The 17468-nt window shown below is 41.2% G+C and overlaps 1 protein-coding gene across 1 annotated transcript; it reads right to left on the bottom strand.

Moving 5' to 3' along the window:
* Positions 1–469: 469 nt before the first annotated feature.
* LOC306822097 (potassium voltage-gated channel subfamily A member 10) lies at positions 470–4085 on the bottom strand. The gene is made up of 2 exons (XM_079340831.1): positions 3997–4085; positions 470–3027 (listed from the first exon to the last, which is right to left on the bottom strand). Exon 2 carries the CDS (start codon positions 2856–2858, stop codon positions 1167–1169), a length of 1692 nt encoding a protein of 563 aa, XP_079196957.1. The 5' UTR covers positions 2859–3027; positions 3997–4085; the 3' UTR covers positions 470–1166.
* Positions 4086–17468: the final 13383 nt, after the last annotated feature.

Raw genomic sequence — 17468 nt, 5'->3', positions numbered from 1 at the left:
AGTTTAATGTGTTTACAGTACATGAGTGCAAACATCTTATTATTCCTCATCTAAGCCTGATAACAAACGTGTGTCTTTAACTTTTTACACAATTTAATTAATGTGTTTCCCCTGAAAACTGCCTATTATTTATAGCTCGAAAAAGTGCTTCAGCATTATGTAGGAAAATAAGTGCAATGAATTGATATGGTTCTTAAAGGGAACATTCACACTATAGCACATGTTAAAGCTACAGCTAAACCTGCTCAATCTGGTGGCAGATGCAAAATAATAAAAAAAAAACATGTAAAAAACTTCTAATTGAAAAGCTGGAACTGCTGCATGCAACTACTGCATTTACTATAATACAGTACATCTTTAGCAGTGTCATGGTTTCAGATATTACTGCAGCTTTTATCCACAAGATTAAAAGCAGACATGCAAACCTGACAACTTATCAAACAGATATTATTACACTGTGTCATAAGAAGAAGCTCTGCTGCCTGAGCATTCACAACTATAGATTTGCTGATAAGACAGTGTGTGCGATGCCGTCCTCTTGCCTTACACTGGACACTTCACCTGACCTTGAAAATCCTGCCAAGTTCTATCAAGATTTCGCTGAACATGACAAAGTAGAGACGAATATGGAACTGTGATGTAATATGAGCTGTGAGTATGCTCCCAGTTTACTTTGCTATAATTATCAGAACTGTTTAAGGTTTCTTTTGTGCGATTATCTTACTGTTATATAGACCTCAAGGACATTTTTATCACATTTACAATTCACCCTGCCTATACCACTGTTATAGTTACTGTAATGATCTGCATTTTCAAGGTGATATGTTTGTAGTACAAACAAGCCATGACCATATTGTTCAAATTCACTGGATGAAAGTTGATCATTTATGCCTTTCACTTTTTAACATGAAGATAAACTGACGTAGTAGTAGTTGGTGAGTTGTGTTAATTGCACTTTTGACACATCCACAAGCAGACAGACAACTGGTTTATAGGCTGTCTCACCCAACAGTGTCTTTTTAATACTGTAACAATATATCCTGCCATGTTTGGAGTACAAAATAGTGAGAAAGACAAACTGATCACCCAGCGCTTCTTAATTCTGGATGTTTGATTTGTCCATGTTGTCCATGCATTCAGTATGAATAAATACTTAAGTTTCTCTATCAGTGCATGCCGTTTTTCTCATTCTGCCAGGTGCCGTTACTTTTATTAAGCGAAGGTGTGCTTCCATACTTGTTTGCAGCTGACATCTTTTGTGCAGCCTCAGCTGCTGCATCCATGATCTGTTTCTCCTCCTGCTCTGTTTCTCTGTGGTAAAAATAGTTAAAGTTGGAGACGATGACCGGGACGGGCAAGGCAATGGTCAGGACTCCTGCAATGGCACAGAGGGTTCCAACCATTTTGCCTCCCATTGTGATTGGGCACATGTCTCCATATCCCACAGTGGTCATTGTCACCACAGCCCACCAGAAGCCATCAGGGATACTTACAAACTGCGTCTGGGGTTCATCCACTTCAGCAAAGTAGATGGCACTTGAGAATAGAATGACCCCGATGAAAAGGAAGAAGATAAGCAGTCCAAGTTCCCTCATACTTGCTTTCAAGGTCTGCCCCAAGATCTGAAGTCCTTTTGAGTGTCGGGAGAGCTTAAAAATTCTAAAAACTCTGACCAAACGGATGATTCTTAGGATTGCCAAGGACATGTTCTGACCTGAGTTCATGTCGTCATCAGGGGTCGTTGCCAGCTCTGTTCCCAGCGTTACAAAGTAGGGAATTATAGAGACTATGTCAATGGTATTCATGATGTTATTGAAGAAATCCCTCTTGCTTGGGCATACCACAAAACGGACGCCGACTTCAAAGCAGAACCAAATAATGCAAATAGTCTCCACAATAAAAAAGGGGTCTGTGATGTATGCAATCACGTCTTTAGCAGCAGGACGAGGAACAGAACCATCTTTGGTCCCATTGATGATTTCAGTTAAACCTGGGACAAAGTCATGGTCCTCCCTGAACTCTGGCAGGGTCTCTAAGCAGAAGATGAAGATGGAAATGACAATGACAAGGACAGAAACCAGAGCAACGGTTTTGGCAGCACTGGAGCTTTCTGGGTATTCAAACAGAAGCCAGAATTGTCTTTGGAGTTCATTGGTGGGTAAAAGGACCTCTGGCTCTTTGATAAACCCTTCATCTTCACGGAACTGCTCCATCGCTTCATGACCCAACTCATAGAAAACAATTTCATTTGCAAAAACATCCAAGGGAACATTGGCGGGCCTGCGAAGTCTACCTCCTGACTGGTAGTAGTACAGAATACCATCGAAAGATGGACGGTTTCTGTCAAAAAAGTACTCATTTTTCATTGGGTCGAAGTAGGTAATCCTCTTCATGGGGTCACCAAGAAGTGTGTCTGGAAACTTGTTCAAGGTGCTGAGCTGGGTCTCGAACATTAGGCCGGAAATATTGATGACAACCTTCTCATCTTTTTCTTCCATGAACTGCTTTTCAAACAAATCTTCATTCTCGTAGCAGTCCTTCGCCATTTTACTAAAGACGCTGTCAGTGGGAGACTCGCTGTTGACCAGGAGCTTTAGATTGGAGAGTAAGCTGCAGCTGCTTGAGTTTGCCTTGGTGGTCAGGGTCGGAGGAGAAGATGGTGACAGCCCTTCTTGGCCGGACTGATGGCGACGTCGTCCTCTGTGTGGCGATTGACGAGGAGAACTCAAACGGTGGGGTAAAAGATTCTGATCGGGAGCCTCCGATGTGGGTGAAGTCGGATACCCTGAGTCATTCGGGTCTCCCAGGTTGATACCAACATCATCCATGTTCTCAAAATTAACAAGAGGCACCTCCATTCCCTGTCTTCTGGTTAGCCACAGCTCTGTCTATCAGCCTGGTTGAAGTGCTGGAGACAGAGGGGACCCCGCAACCAGTGCCACACTGAAGATCCTGACAGGACCTCCCTCCCTCTGACTATCATTCAGGCAGCTGAATGCTCCTTTTAGATTCGGTCCTTTGTGTGATCTGTGAAAACATCAGGGGGGGAAAAAAAGTGAGTTATATTTTGGTAAATGATGCAATAACAGTTTTGATGGTAAAGAGATTTTTCTGTCAACTCCAGATTGCATCAGCAGAGTTTGCCATCCGATACTGTGCTTATACAGTCATTTCATTCTCCCCATTTCTCCCTTATGACCCAAAACAAACACCAACTCTGCAAGTTTAGCTCTAAAATGCTTACCCTGATATTGACTGGTATTATGGCTGATCATGTACAACAAACTAAACATGTTTAATGCAAAGAAATATCTGTTCTTTACTGAGGACAAAAAGAGGAAACACATGATAAACCAAAACACATTTAATCCTCTTCGCCAATAAAGTATTTACGTCACTTTCCAAATTCACTCATTGTCAGTCCAAACCCCTGTTCAGGATAGTATATCAGCATCACCTTTACTTTATCTCTAAGTAGGTGTTTATCATTACGTTTGTCTTCTTAAGACAGGTAACCAAACCCTGACTCGCATTTTTCAAGCTGTAACCTCTGTGTCTACTTGACACCGAGGGCCCTGCACAGTCAGAGAGACTTATCTGCCTCTATTTCCACTTGCATTGTCGCGGATAACATCACAGACCAGGGCACAGGATTGAATCTTCTTACATAAGGACATTGTGATACCGCTTGTGCAAAAAATAAATGTATTGATTGTGCATTGTCAGCAAAGAGAGGTTACTGAGTCCAAGAGAAAGGTCAGTCGGAGGAGAAAACAGAGAAGTGCCTGCTTCTCATACACTTCTAAAAGAGACTTAAATCTTCTAACCAAGCTTATCCTCATCTTAACATGACCAAATATAGAAAGACATAATAAGATGAGTCGGAAAACTATCCCTACCAGAGCTGAACGTCAAAGCACCCAAAATCATGCAAATATATAATTGTTTAAACATGAAGTTTAAACCTAGCTGCATTCAGACGTCCGTGTCACTCACCTGTGTTCCAGGCTCTGTAGAAGTTGTTGTGCCCTCTATACCCTTCCTGGCAGTTCTGCGGTGCTCCCCCTTCCTCCCTTCAATCTCTCCCTCATCCAAACTCACAATCAAGAGTGTCTCTGGCTCTATTAAAGCTCCCATTGGGTAATCTAACACCCTATAGGAAACAAGAGATGCCAGAGGTACCCACACACGTTTGAAAACTTCCACAAGCGCACACACTCACAAATAAGGGCAAGCGCATGCAGGCGACTCGCTCTATGTTTAAATGTAGGGGTCACCTGGCTTTGTTCTCCCTGCTCCCTCCTCCATCAGTGCGATCAGTCAGGACGTTAAAGGTAGCTCCCTGATACGAGATTTACTCTGCAGGAGCCAATCGCTGTTTGGCGTGTTGGAGGGAGAGTGGGACCCTCTCTTTCCTGCATAGTAAGCATCCACAAGCAGCATCAACCAATCCACCCTCACCAGGGGGATTAAGCTGTATTCTTCCCCTGTTACCTCATTGTCATAGCTTTGAATACATACAGCAGCACACATCTGTTCGAAGGCTTTGGATTCCTCATTATTTACATTTTCAATAAAAAAAACACTAACCTGAATGTGTAACTTAACTGAGACTCCACACTCTCTGAAATAACATTGTCATTTCAACTGTCAATACTGTCAATAATGTTAATTTTATATGTTCCATTAGATATTTCCTTAAGTCTTTTTCTGGCTTTTCTTATATACCAGCCCACTTTGTTTGTTTGTCAAGGCAATCTATAAAAACAGGAATTAGCCTGTACAGTGGTATCAATATTATTGATGAATACTTACTGATATTTACTGAGGTAATTTATTCTGGGTGCACATTTCCCCCAGAGGCGTTACATATACAAAAAGTCCTTTTCCAAGAAAATCCTGCAGCTGTTTGTTTCATTGCTTTTGTCCCTGCCAACATCTCTGAGCCTGCCAGCTATTGAAGGTTTGTCAGATTAATAAAGTCGCTCTGTACCTTTGAGGAATAGTTCAAACAACCTAATTAAAAGGTGAAATTCAAACTGCAGAATGGCTGCACTTTCCTTTTTTAGCACTGCTGACTTCTCCTGAGGAGTGAAAACTTTAATCAAAGTGTATCCTGTACTTTTTCAGAAGGGCGGCCAATTTGGCATCATAGGTTGAATATTGTGTTACCTGACAGACAAGACAGTGGCCCGAAGTCAGTAATCATTCCCTCTTCTCACTCTTCGTCCTGCAGCAGCCTGGAGTTGGCTGCCTGCTGGTCCCCTGTAACATTGCGGCGTGAGCAGCACCACTGCAGGCACATGGCTTCAAGGTCACAGAGCACTGTCTTTAAGACTTCACAGCCTATGCTTTGCTATACATCATCACAAGCAGTCACCTTCAGGAACCTCATTTAATGTCCTCATGGATTCATCATGCTCAAATGCATCAGTGGATATAAACTTTGCTATTGTTCTTCATAGATATCAAGGTTTGCACAAACGTATAGAGTACAGAAAGTGTAGGGATGCAGGGACCAACATCCCTCAGCTGACTAAACATGCTCGGTTTATGAGGCTCTTTTCCCTCTGTGATCCTGCAAAGACTAGGACATGTCATTGAGAGCGCAGTGAGCTGAGGCATGACCTGCCATTTAAACACTACATAATAGAATTTGCTACAGGGAGAGAGGGACAGGAAGATGGATAGTGAGGGGGGCGATCATAGACTTGCGCGTCAATCTGAGCGGGTAAATAATCGATCCATTCCACCCGCAAAACAATTTGTGTCAGTAAAAGTGGGAGAGGGGAGGTAAATGGGAGAGATGGACTGCAGCTACTGCAGTGTCACTGGTCTGAGGAGTTCTGATGGAGTAACGCAGGGATAACATCCCTCCCTCTGTCCTTCTTTTCAGCCCTTCATCCATCATCCCTCCTCCCTCCCTCCCGATGACACTGTCACCTTAGCTGTTAACAGACTGTGTTGACAAAGCAATTTCTCTACTATTATGCTTGTGTGCGAACTATACTGACTCTGCATAGGTATAAATGCCTCCTTCGCACCTTTATATGGCTCAACTGTAGGTGACTTTATGTTGACATTCTGACAGGAAAAATACAATATTCGATTAAGACTTTAGTCGACCTTATTAGTTTTTGCCCTGACGTGAAACAGGCTTCACGAGTTCAGCAAATGTAGCACTTCCATCCTGCTCTAAAACCACAAAACAGAGTTTAGTGTAGTCGACTCCTCTCCTCTCCTATCCTTGCACTGATTTTTATTATAAATGATCTTAGTGATTTATAAATGTAGTCCTTGTTCTAGTAGATTTTATTGCATTTAAAAGCTGCTGTAGAAATAAAAAAACAAAACAAGGATGCCATTTTGGTCAAATTTTAACTCTACCCCAAATAGTAACTGATTAAATGCAACAAAGAGCTTACGCTTGACAGTGACATCTTTTAAGTTGATCTGATGGACGAGTTAGCAGCTAAACCATTTAGCCCCTTCAGTAAACACAAGTGTAATATACAGAATGGACTTTATCAAATAATGTTTTTTGTTTCAGAAATCAATTCTATAAACAGAAGAAATGTACGGCAATAGGAGCATGCTTTGCACAGAAGTACTCTAATTTCTTTATGTGTGTATTGGGAAGAAAAGTTTGTGTTTTCCAGCCTGAACGTTTACCTTGACCTAATCATTTGGTGGGGTAGGTACATAGATGATATTCTGTTCCTTTGGTCTAAGTCAGAGTCTGAACTCCTACAAATTCATTCATATCGTGATAAAACAAACTTTACTTTTCATCAACTGAAATACATTTTCTTGATCTAAATATCTTTAAAGATGATATTGGTGATGTGCATAAAACTATTTTTAGATGATCATTAGACCCTCCTGAGGGCAGTCAGTTTCCACCCTTGGCTGATAGATAGCAGACCATTTGGTCAGTTTCAGAGAACTAAACACATCTTCAGAGGATGATTTTGAGAGAAATGCCCAAGATATGAATCAAAGATTTAAGAAAAGAGTTGTCCCACATCAGAATATTGATAAAGTTTACAAAAAAAGTGAAACGCCATCCTGGAGAACAGCTACTAGTCCAAAGGCAGAGGCAACAACTATCTTCTAACCAAGTGTACTTTGTGACATCTGCAAAACAAACCAGATCAAACAGATCATTAAAAGAAATTTGGACATATTACAAAGTGATATACTCCTATGACCATCTTCAGAAGAGCTCCGACCCTGAATGACAAACTAATAAAAATCTATCTTACACAAAAAACCTGGTCGGGCAATAGAACAGGTAAACACACTAATTGCCCTCACTGTGATAACATGACAAATACCAGCTTTTTTACAGACATCAGGTCATAAGTACACAGTTAAGTCTTAGAAAAATTGTAATACTGTATGTTAACTATCGACTTGAATGTCCTTGTGGTTGCTTTTACATCGGCAGAATCAAAGGTAAACTGAAGGCAAGAACACAAATGTGCCATTAGAACTGGAAACCCACAAAATCCAATGGTCTATAGGTGTAATATTACCTACCTTTTTAAAGTCTCTACTTAAGATACTATATATAGATTCCTCCACCAGGGGGCTCTCAATCAATACCACAATAACAAAAGATGATGTTGAAGCTAACTGGGAATCATGGGAGTTCTCTCTTTAACATTTTGTCTTTTAGGCGTGAAATTTGGTAGAAGTTTGTTTGTGCATGACACTGTCTGTTTATGAAAGGGCTAAAGTAACAAAACCGCATGTGTACTCATCACATGATGGAAGTAATTCTTTCTAAAAAGGCCATATATCCATTAAGGGTGCCAGGATCTCAAAGTGCATTTCAGCTAGCTGTGAGTAGATCTTCCTACCTGGTGATCATATATCTGCAGTAAAGGCAGCTGGTCATTACAGTCTAGTAATCCTATATAATACTTCAGAGGTTCTCCTCATTGCACATCACATACAAGGTTGGAACAGGAGCATTCAAGGGCAAAGCAGATTCTGTATATAAAAGCCCCCGTACAGTGTCAGAGCAGGGTCATCCATCAGTTCAGAGAGTCAACAGTTCACGCAGATCTAGTGTTTGTGGTTCTCTGTGAAGTCGAGCCGTGGAGTCCAGCAGTGATCGGGGTTCACAGGTTCATGATACCGCTCATGTTAACCTGATCGCTGTAAGGGGTCATTAGAGGTTAAAACTGAGGACTAAGAAAAGAGATTCTATTGGCTGTTGTAATAAAACAAGAAGCTAAAAAAGGGCTGCACAAGATAGGAAAAAATGTGGGATTTGCTTTAAGACTATGTGATTGCTTAAGTCTGGCTTTTCTATAGAAGAAACCTGACCAACTCAAAATGTGATAAAAAAGAAAAAAAGCTGGTAAAAAATAATCTTATTGGCAAGTTCTAGGAAGAAGGATCCAGCATAAAGATCTTTTACCCAGTCCAGTGCTGATCTTTGGTGTTTGTTAACAGCCCATCCCTTCTTTACAGCACTCTGTTTCCAATCACTATGCACAAATCGGTGATAAGGCTGAGAAGAGAAATGCAATAACAAAAGTTTAAAAAAAACCCTGCACTATATCGCATTAGTCCAATAAGGACTTTAATGATCTGTTATGTAACATACAGACGGTCTTTCCTGTAAATGGTTACACTCCAGTAATATGAGTCACTGATCAACAAGACTGCTCATATAATTCACTAAGTTCACTAAGGTTCACAAGCAGCAAGTCAATTCTGAAGTGCAAAAAACTGCAATTCCTTGAATTTCCAATTGGGGCTTGCTCCAAAAGCCCAAAAAATCCTCATTACATCCCATGATAAAATGTCAAAGAAACAGTTTGGGCGAGTAACTCATTTTAAATTGGTAACAAACTGTACTGGGATTTGCCAGGAGGCTAAAGGACCACCTCAGCTCTATGTCTTTGTCTCTTCCTAGATTAACCGAAAGTTAGCTCGAGATAGCATTTCCAATTTGGCTTACCATCACTGGGCTTCACAACACCTCTGAAGTAACAAGTTGGTGACATCGACTCAACAACATTTCATACAGTTTATGGGAGTAATTATGGGCCAGACAATACACGACTTTTATGCAGGAAGCTCTGGTTGGAGCCTGCATGTCTGACATGTTTGACAGACTTAAACAAACACAGCCATGGTCATAAGTACAAGACCTCAGGCTAGCTTGTATGCCAAAATGTACCACCAAAGGTTTTTGACAAAGTGTGTGGACTTTGGATGAAAGTGGGTTGGTTATAATGTCCACCAAGGAGGCCATGTTTCCGGAGATATTTATTTGTCTATTTGTTAGCAGGATTACAAGATTTACTACCAGCTAGATTTCCACCAAGCCTGGTGGAAGGGTGTAGCATGGCCAAGAAATCTGGAACAAGCTGTAGAACCAGCAATTTAAAATGGATCTTATCCCCAAACAAGCTAGACCACTGGCCTCTGCAGAGGCGCATGCTCCCCAATTACCCTGTTGGTTAAAAATAGTCTATCTGTCGCCTGAGAACACTCTTTCCTTCACCGTTTGTAATGAGGATTTGTAGTTAATGGAGACTGCCCTGCTGATTCTGAGTACTATGACTCTGTTAAGGAGATTATGTAACACAGGAGATCAGCCCCGAGAATCACCCTCATAGATGGATAAATAAGACAGACTTAATTGAAAACTTTGGATTGTTTCCAGCCACAGTAATCAAAAGACAAGCGCTAAACTGGGATAACTCCTTGGACCTGACATGGCCGGGGAGGAGGCGACAAACCAACCAGTGAGCAGCCACAACATTCAGCTCTGCAATCCTCTCTGGTTTACACACACTGATTAAACTGCATTTTCGTTCATAAAAAACTCATTCGTTTTTCTACACTTCTTCTGTGGCGAAGCACACAACGATATCATCAAACAAAACATGACACACGGTAAATTGGGATTCAGAGCACCTTCAGTTACAACAAGGAGACACATTATCAAGCCAGGATCCCCACATTGGCAAAAAATGCTGGACACCTCCCACTATTTGGACATCCACATTGCTCACCGTTGGACGGGGAGGTTCCATGGCTGCAGGCTCATCCAAAGCCTCCACAGTGTCACCCAGCCTCCTCATGTTCCCATATGGCCTCTAAAATTGTACAAAACATGATGCTAGTGACACAATCTCATTTAAGATTCACCAGATTTAATTTTTCATTTTCATTTTTTTAATCTAAATTCTGAAATATTCAGATACTTGTTTCCAGGGAGAAATGTGATGCTCAACAAAAGATGTCAGCAGTGAAATCCTCAAGATATTAGCAAATCAAGTCTACACTGATTTAAAGAGGTTAAGAAGAACGGATTCACTATGACTACAGAATGAACAAATTAGAATATTGAATTTTTTTTAAATGTTTTTTTAAAAATCTCAGTAAATTGAATACAGCTGTTTAAAACCGTGACTATTTTTGTTTGATTTATCAAAAACACTGACATGTACAGTAAAAGTAAAAGACATGATATTACTGATAGACTGTATGTCTTTAATACGAAAAGCATAAAACTGACTTTACCTTGTTATCCAGCAGTGAAAAGAAGCTTGTCTAACGCACTCTCACATCTTCCTGGATTAAAAAAATCGGAACAGGCAGTGGCTGAGTCTTAAGGAGTGGTTGTAAATCTCCGTGAGGTTTTGACAGAAGGCAGGGCTGAGACTGTGAAATACTCAATAAAAAAGACAGATGTCATGAACAACAACACGATTTGAATCGATTCAGTCAGTCTGGATCACACAAACAAATACCAAGGTTTTTCACATCCTGTTTATTTCAGCGTTTATAAGAAACACATGTCGAAAATGTGAAGTTCTTTTGTGGGACTGTACAGTAAAAAGGCACAAATAAAAAACAACATCGAGGAGACCTTCACATGAGGACAGTAGATGTCACTGCATGAGCCAGAATCCAAATTGAACTTGTGTTTGTGCAGCAGGGAGCTCATTTTTCCCATTGCTTGTAAAGTCCTGAACCAGTCGGTCGGCCTGCCAGGTGCCTTCTCTTGGCTAGCTCATGTTTCACACTCGTGCGTCGGATTCCCTGGTCACACTCCAGTTTTTATGCAGGTTCACCTCTCCGTCCTCTCGCTTTCGTCCACTTAGTGTTTGTTGAACGTCAGCAGGAGCTCAAGAGATTAAACGGAAAAACAACAACAATGAAAACAACACTTTGGTTGAATTATCACAACAATAAAACAGCTTCATGTTCTTTCACCTTATTGTGATTTCAGTTTGCCTGGTGTCTAACACATGGAAATACTTTTAAAATATATCATCTTTGTTCTGAAAGGCATCTCACAAATGTAATTACCAAAATATATGTCCAAGTGTTGAGTCGCTGACAGCATGGGACTAATTAACCCTGATTGCATTACTAATAGTAATGACAAGCAATATTTAAATTATTATATTTACTGACTACTACTTTGCAGATTATTCATTTTGAAGTTATACAAAGACTTCTCTGAATGTTTCCCACTTGACTGCTTAGGGGTTTATTAAATGAAGAGCAAACACCACTGAGATACTCTGCAACGAGTTTAGGGATGCATTTAACCCTTCGTGTGTGTGTGTGTGTGTGTGTGTATTGTAAAGTAGACGTTGTCTTTTTCACTCATTTGCACAGGTTTAGTGGTCGAGTCCCCTGTCATTTCAGGTCACTAGCTCTAAAACCCACGTCCACACATTTCCCATGATGCAAAGCCTTGTTGCTTTCACGCTCTCCTGGAATGACATTTCTTCTTGGCTTATAAAATATTTCTGCACCAAACCCTTGTGTTGAATCCTCGTGAGGTTTCTGGTTGCCTTGTGTAGCTTTAATGTATTGGTACGTGCAGGAATCAGATACCTCAGCAAGTGTGTGTCGGAGATGCTGAGAAGAGCTGGTAGCTGGTAGGGGACAGACGGAGATCTGCGATCACCTGGTATCCTCTTATCAGGGGAAGCACGCATGGGGAAAATAGAGCAGCTATAAATCTTTAACATTGTGATGATTGTGATAGCAGTTTTCACACACCAAGGTCTCATAAGAAAACAAATGGAGGTAATGAATTTATAATGTAAGGTATTCTCACTGTGTTAACACCTGCCTATGTTCCTTTATAATCCCTTTACAACACGTATGCTTTGTTTGAAATAAACCCTGTTTGAAAGCTTGAAGTTTAAAACATGTTTTTTCTTTCTTGGTATTAAGGCTTTTTTCCCTACCAGAAGGTTTCTACTGCATCACTCTTTTTGATCAGACATGAATTATAAATGAAGGCAAGCAGCTGAACCTCCTTCTCTGTCTCTCCTCCTTGCTGCTTGCACCTGGCAAGAACACTTCACCTACAAATACCATTATGTCAGCAGGCAACCATGCTTTCTTTCAAGGTAATGCAGATGCTCAGCATCCTCGTTGAATTTCACATTTCAGTTCAAGCTGCCTGAATCATTATGGGGTTAATAAAAAGAATGGGATGTTAAAGGGTCTCACTGACAAAACGGCAGGGGATAATTGCTCAGTTTGGCACCTACCCTCAATTATTTTTAGTTCTTAAATTTCCTTTAGTTCAATATTTTAGATTTAAAACCCAATTTAATAAAAACCCAATGTGTTTGGCTGTAGAAGTGAAACATCCTGAACTGTAAACAGGGCCAGGTGCCTTTTTGATAAAGCTTTTGAGGAGTTAAGAGGTTATCAAAACACTGAAAATAATACTTGGGCCTCTTTGAGACCTTAAAAAAATCAAACAAGACCATCATCACAAAGATTAATTAATCAGCAGTGGGTGCTCATAATATTTTGTCCTAAACATAGGAGTTCTATGCTGTCTTAAATAATATTATGTGGGGAATATTCCCCTGTTTATTTGTAAAGTATTTAGGCTGCATGCTTTTATCTATTAGAAGTGGGATATAAATAAAATGGGAGTTGGGACTTTTGGAGACAGCCTCAAGTGGATCTTTGAGGAACTGCAGTAGTTTTCACTTCACATTTTTCAACCCTAAAGGTCGCTCTGTGTGTTTGTGGCACGGACTAAGTCGGCTTACCTTCTTTTCTCCACTGATGTGCTTTGACTGCCCTGCACATTTAGTGATTTTAAGTATTCCATAACATGTTTGCATTTACTTGAGTTGCACTATTCAGGCATCGCCAAGCAGTCTGTGCGAGCGTCCCATGTACGCAGGCTATGGTCTTCCAATCGGGCGGGGAAAAGTTTGAATCTGTGTCTCCTTTACGTTGTTCCCCTCTCTCTTACTCCTCAATTTTTTTGTCTCAAAATAAAAGCATCTTTTTTTTAAGTCCCCAAAAATTGTATTTTGCTGTCTCTGTGATCCGTCAGTAAACACACACGTTTAACTAATCCTCTGTATTTGTGTGTATTTGGTGACAAAAGCAGTGTCAACTGCTGAGTAATGACGAGGCTCTCTCTTCCATCAGGAGATCATTGCATACATAATGAATGAAAAGCGCTTCATGTGCCCACACTGGGGACACATTTACCATCACCCCCGTCACACAATCACACACTGCCTTACTGCTGCTGAGCGGATTTCTGTGTCACTCGACACTAGATTGCTTATGCAGCAAATTTGAACATCCAGATTTTATCAACATTTAATTCTCCCAAAGTGCTCAGTCATTGCTGTAATCGTGCTGATAAAACAGTGTTTCATATATGCTGTGATAAAAGCCCTCACATTTCCAATAAGGGGAAAGGCATGACCGAACTGATAAGCAGTCGGAAGACAAATTGCTTGCAACACAGCCAACACTAACCTGAATTACAACTAAAAAAGAAGCATCTAAACTGAATGCAGAGCAGTGGGGGTGTTGGATTTCCTGCTCTGTGCACAATCTCAGAGTTGGAAGTGGGATGTAAGCGGGAAGAGGCCCTGGGACTGAGCTCGTGATAAAATATTAACTCACAGAGGATATTTAAAGCCTCTGACATTCTTTTCCTGCATATCGGAAACGGCCTTCACCAGACATAGCCGGCAGCATGATGCAGTCTACATGCTCAAAACAAGTGAGAAAGAGAAATTGGCCTCATTAAAGACAAACGGGACTCATTTTTGAAAAACTTAACAATAGCCAATTTAGATGCAAGTTCATTGATTTTACAGGTTAAACTGTCTTTCTTATTTGTATTCATTCTATTTTTTTTCTGGTCACCCCCCTTGTGTGAGATATTAAAAAAGGGGAGCTGACAACCTTTTGTTTTTGTTTAACGCTTTCTTGGGCCTTTACTTCTGCTCTCAGCGTATCTCTGAGGTGCCTACATCTCAGCTTGTTCAATGTTCATGATCTGTGGTGGTAAACAACATTTTTATGATGAATTTAAGGCCAATGCTGTTTACTGAGTAGCCGTTTATTTCCCCTGTCTAATATAGCAAATTACTCCTAACATTGTGCTGGCACTGGCTTTGCCATAAACCAGTAGGCCTTCGGTCCTGTGAATTGGCATAAAGACTAGAAAAATGGAGAAAGAAGTAGCCCAGCAAACCATCAATAAGCAACTCTCAACTTAGACAGCATCTGTCTAGTTCTTATAAACGGTGGTGATACCTGGAGGTTATGTGCCATTTATGCACAGTGACTTCTGGGTGCTCAGCTAGCATCAGTTAGCCCCTTTTCCAGTTCAAACGCTAAACGTATAGAAACGGTCTCTTGACACTGGTTGAACCATAAGATGGTTAACGTAACCTGTTTGTAAATTATGCTAACAATTTCGCTTCTTGTTATCTCTTTTCTATGTAATTATTGTTAAATTGTTCTCTTACTCGTTCTGTCTGTGCTGGATCCTTTCTATCACCTCCAGAAAAGCCTAGCTAGATAGCTATTTACCCCTTTTTCCTGTTTTTGTAACAAAAAGACTATAAAAATGTTTTTATAACTGATGTTTAAACATTCAGGTGTGGGAAGAGTTCAGGGAGCCTGTATAAGGACTTTTGGTTCGCCTCAAGGAGGTTCTGGCAAATCATCCGACAGCTAAGGAGGGGAAAGCGAGGATTACCTCAGGCCGTTATCAGCAAGGGTGAAGACTGCTGACCCGGACAAACACTTTCCTCTGAAGGGAAGGCAGGGTCCGAAGATCCAGGGGAAGCCTTACCATTGACCTTGGCACAGGTTACTGGGACAGTCAGGAAGCTCCTCAGTGGCAAGGCTCCAGGTGTGGATGAGATGCCCCGAGATGCTAAAGGCTCTGAATATTGTTGGGATATCCTGGCTGAAATGCCTCTTCAATGTCATATGGAGGACTATGACAGTGCCTTTGAAGTGACAGACCAGGGGGTTGTTCCCATGTTCTCATTTGTCAAAAGGGGGACCAGCTCTTGTGTAGGCTTCCTCATGGTGGGACATCCAGCCGGCCTCTCCTGGTAAAGCGGGAGCTGGGCCTGAATGCAAAGGTCTCGATTTACAGGTCAATCTTCATTCAAACCCTAACCCTCTTAAGCCGTGAGTACCGACCGAAAAAACAAGATCGCAGATACAGTACAAGCCACCAAAATGAGGACAAATACAAAGACATCAACCCTCAAAAGATTGAGTCAGAGGGCCATGGTAATCTATTAACATCAAACAGACACTGAAGCTCACTAACCGTAAAAGTCAGCTGGGCTACATATAAATATTGAGTTCAAAGAGGATTTTCTCCAGTTCTCATGTTGCTCTGATCGTTCATATAACTTCATGTCACCTTTTTCATGTGTGTTCATGAGCTGGGTAGCATCTGTCAGAGGGTTTTTGCTGTGTGTGCACTGACAGGTTGCCGTCCCCCTGTGAGGTGGGATGCATGGTTGGCTGAGTTTAACTCGGCCCATTTGTCACCCTCTGAGCAGTGGAGGATTGTCTGTGTGTGTGTGGGGGGGTTCTTGTTCAATGTGGTCATCACACAACAGGAGACTATTGATCCTCTATATGACTCTGAAAGACTGGACAGTTGTTCTATAATGTCTGGAACGTCACACTGCTGACACTTGTCTCACCACTGAGAGACTCTGAATAACAGAGGAGGACAAAAACCTTAGATTTGAGTCTCTTGGCCAAACTACTTGTTTAATTTGTGGGGCTACAAAAGAGTAATTTTTAGAAAATTGAATCTGCACTTTAACCCATTTGAACTATCGAAAAATTCATACTCATTGATTTCATAAACAGACTTCAGAAAATAAACGTTCCTAGCGTGACATCATCATATCAGAGATACTGAGGTTAAAAAGTGTGAATTCTGCAGCTACACCACTAGATGGCAGTAATGTTTTGTTCAGCTTTTCTCCACACTGAACAAGCACACTTTAGCATCTACTTTCATTACTTCTTCACACATCAATTAAAATATGTAAAAGCTTTATTCAGGAGTGACTGCAGGACTGCGCTCGACTGATATGAGAGCTTGAGTTAATGGATGGCAAACCTCCTGATATTGACCGGGTGTGGTCCAGTGTCAGGACATCCCTGTTGGATTAGCATCAAGTCCCACTGCGCTCATCGCCTAATTACAAGCTGGTGAGCACAGGGAAGGCCTGTATGACTGCTCAGTCGTGCTCCTGTGGGTCTGCTACCATCCCTGACAAACAACACACACGCCCATGCACTGGCCCTCCCTGACTACATCGGCAACAACACTGTGGCCACCTGCAGCAGACCTGCAATCTGGCTAACTGGCATCTTTGTTCAGGCTGCTCCATCCTGCTTTCCTGCCTCTCTCCCCTTTTGCCCCGCTTTCTGCAGACTGCTGCACTGCATCGCAGGATCAAAGCAAGACTAATGACTACAGCAGAGATGTAGCTAGAGCACCAGGGCCCCAAGTATTCCCGCTCGAAGTGCAGAGCTGTAGTTAAACCACAAGTGGACTAAAGATAGCAGATAGCACAAGACAGCCGCTAAATTTATCATCAGAACAGAGTAGATGAACAGCACCTGAGATGTGGAGCTAAGAAATACTGCATTTTCTAGTTGTATCTTAAAGTTTACAGCAGAATTGATGAAGGAAACAGACCTCCTTTTTTTCCCCAAACACTAAGAATCTATCGAGCACTTTTTATTTTTCCCTATGCTGTTCTGCCAGTCCACCCTTCTTTCCATCTACTCTGTTCACGTTCTTCTTCTAATCTTTTTCCAACAAAAACGATATTAATAGAACACTCTGCTCTCGCTTTTTTTAAAACTGCACAAAGCATATACTGTGCACTTAAAGGGAAGAAGAAGAAGAAGCATGAAGGCTTCATGTCCTAAGAATAACAACAAAGCCGCCCCTGATCAATTCAAAGTGTTTTTGTATCAGCACAGACACACGTTGGCTAAAATTAGCCACTCACATCTTCTGCTGACTAAATACCTGGCAATGTGTTGAGGATGAACATTTAAAAAACACCACCATACTTTGTGCCAACAAACATTGAAACAAGAAAAAAGGGTGCTGCAATTTCACATAATAAACACGCTGAACA

This window comes from Symphodus melops, assembly GCF_947650265.1.
Source record: "Symphodus melops genome assembly, chromosome: 4".
Lineage (NCBI taxonomy): Eukaryota > Metazoa > Chordata > Actinopteri > Labriformes > Labridae > Symphodus > Symphodus melops.
Note: the sequence above shows the minus strand (reverse complement) of the source record. Positions and strands in the feature narration are given on the sequence as shown.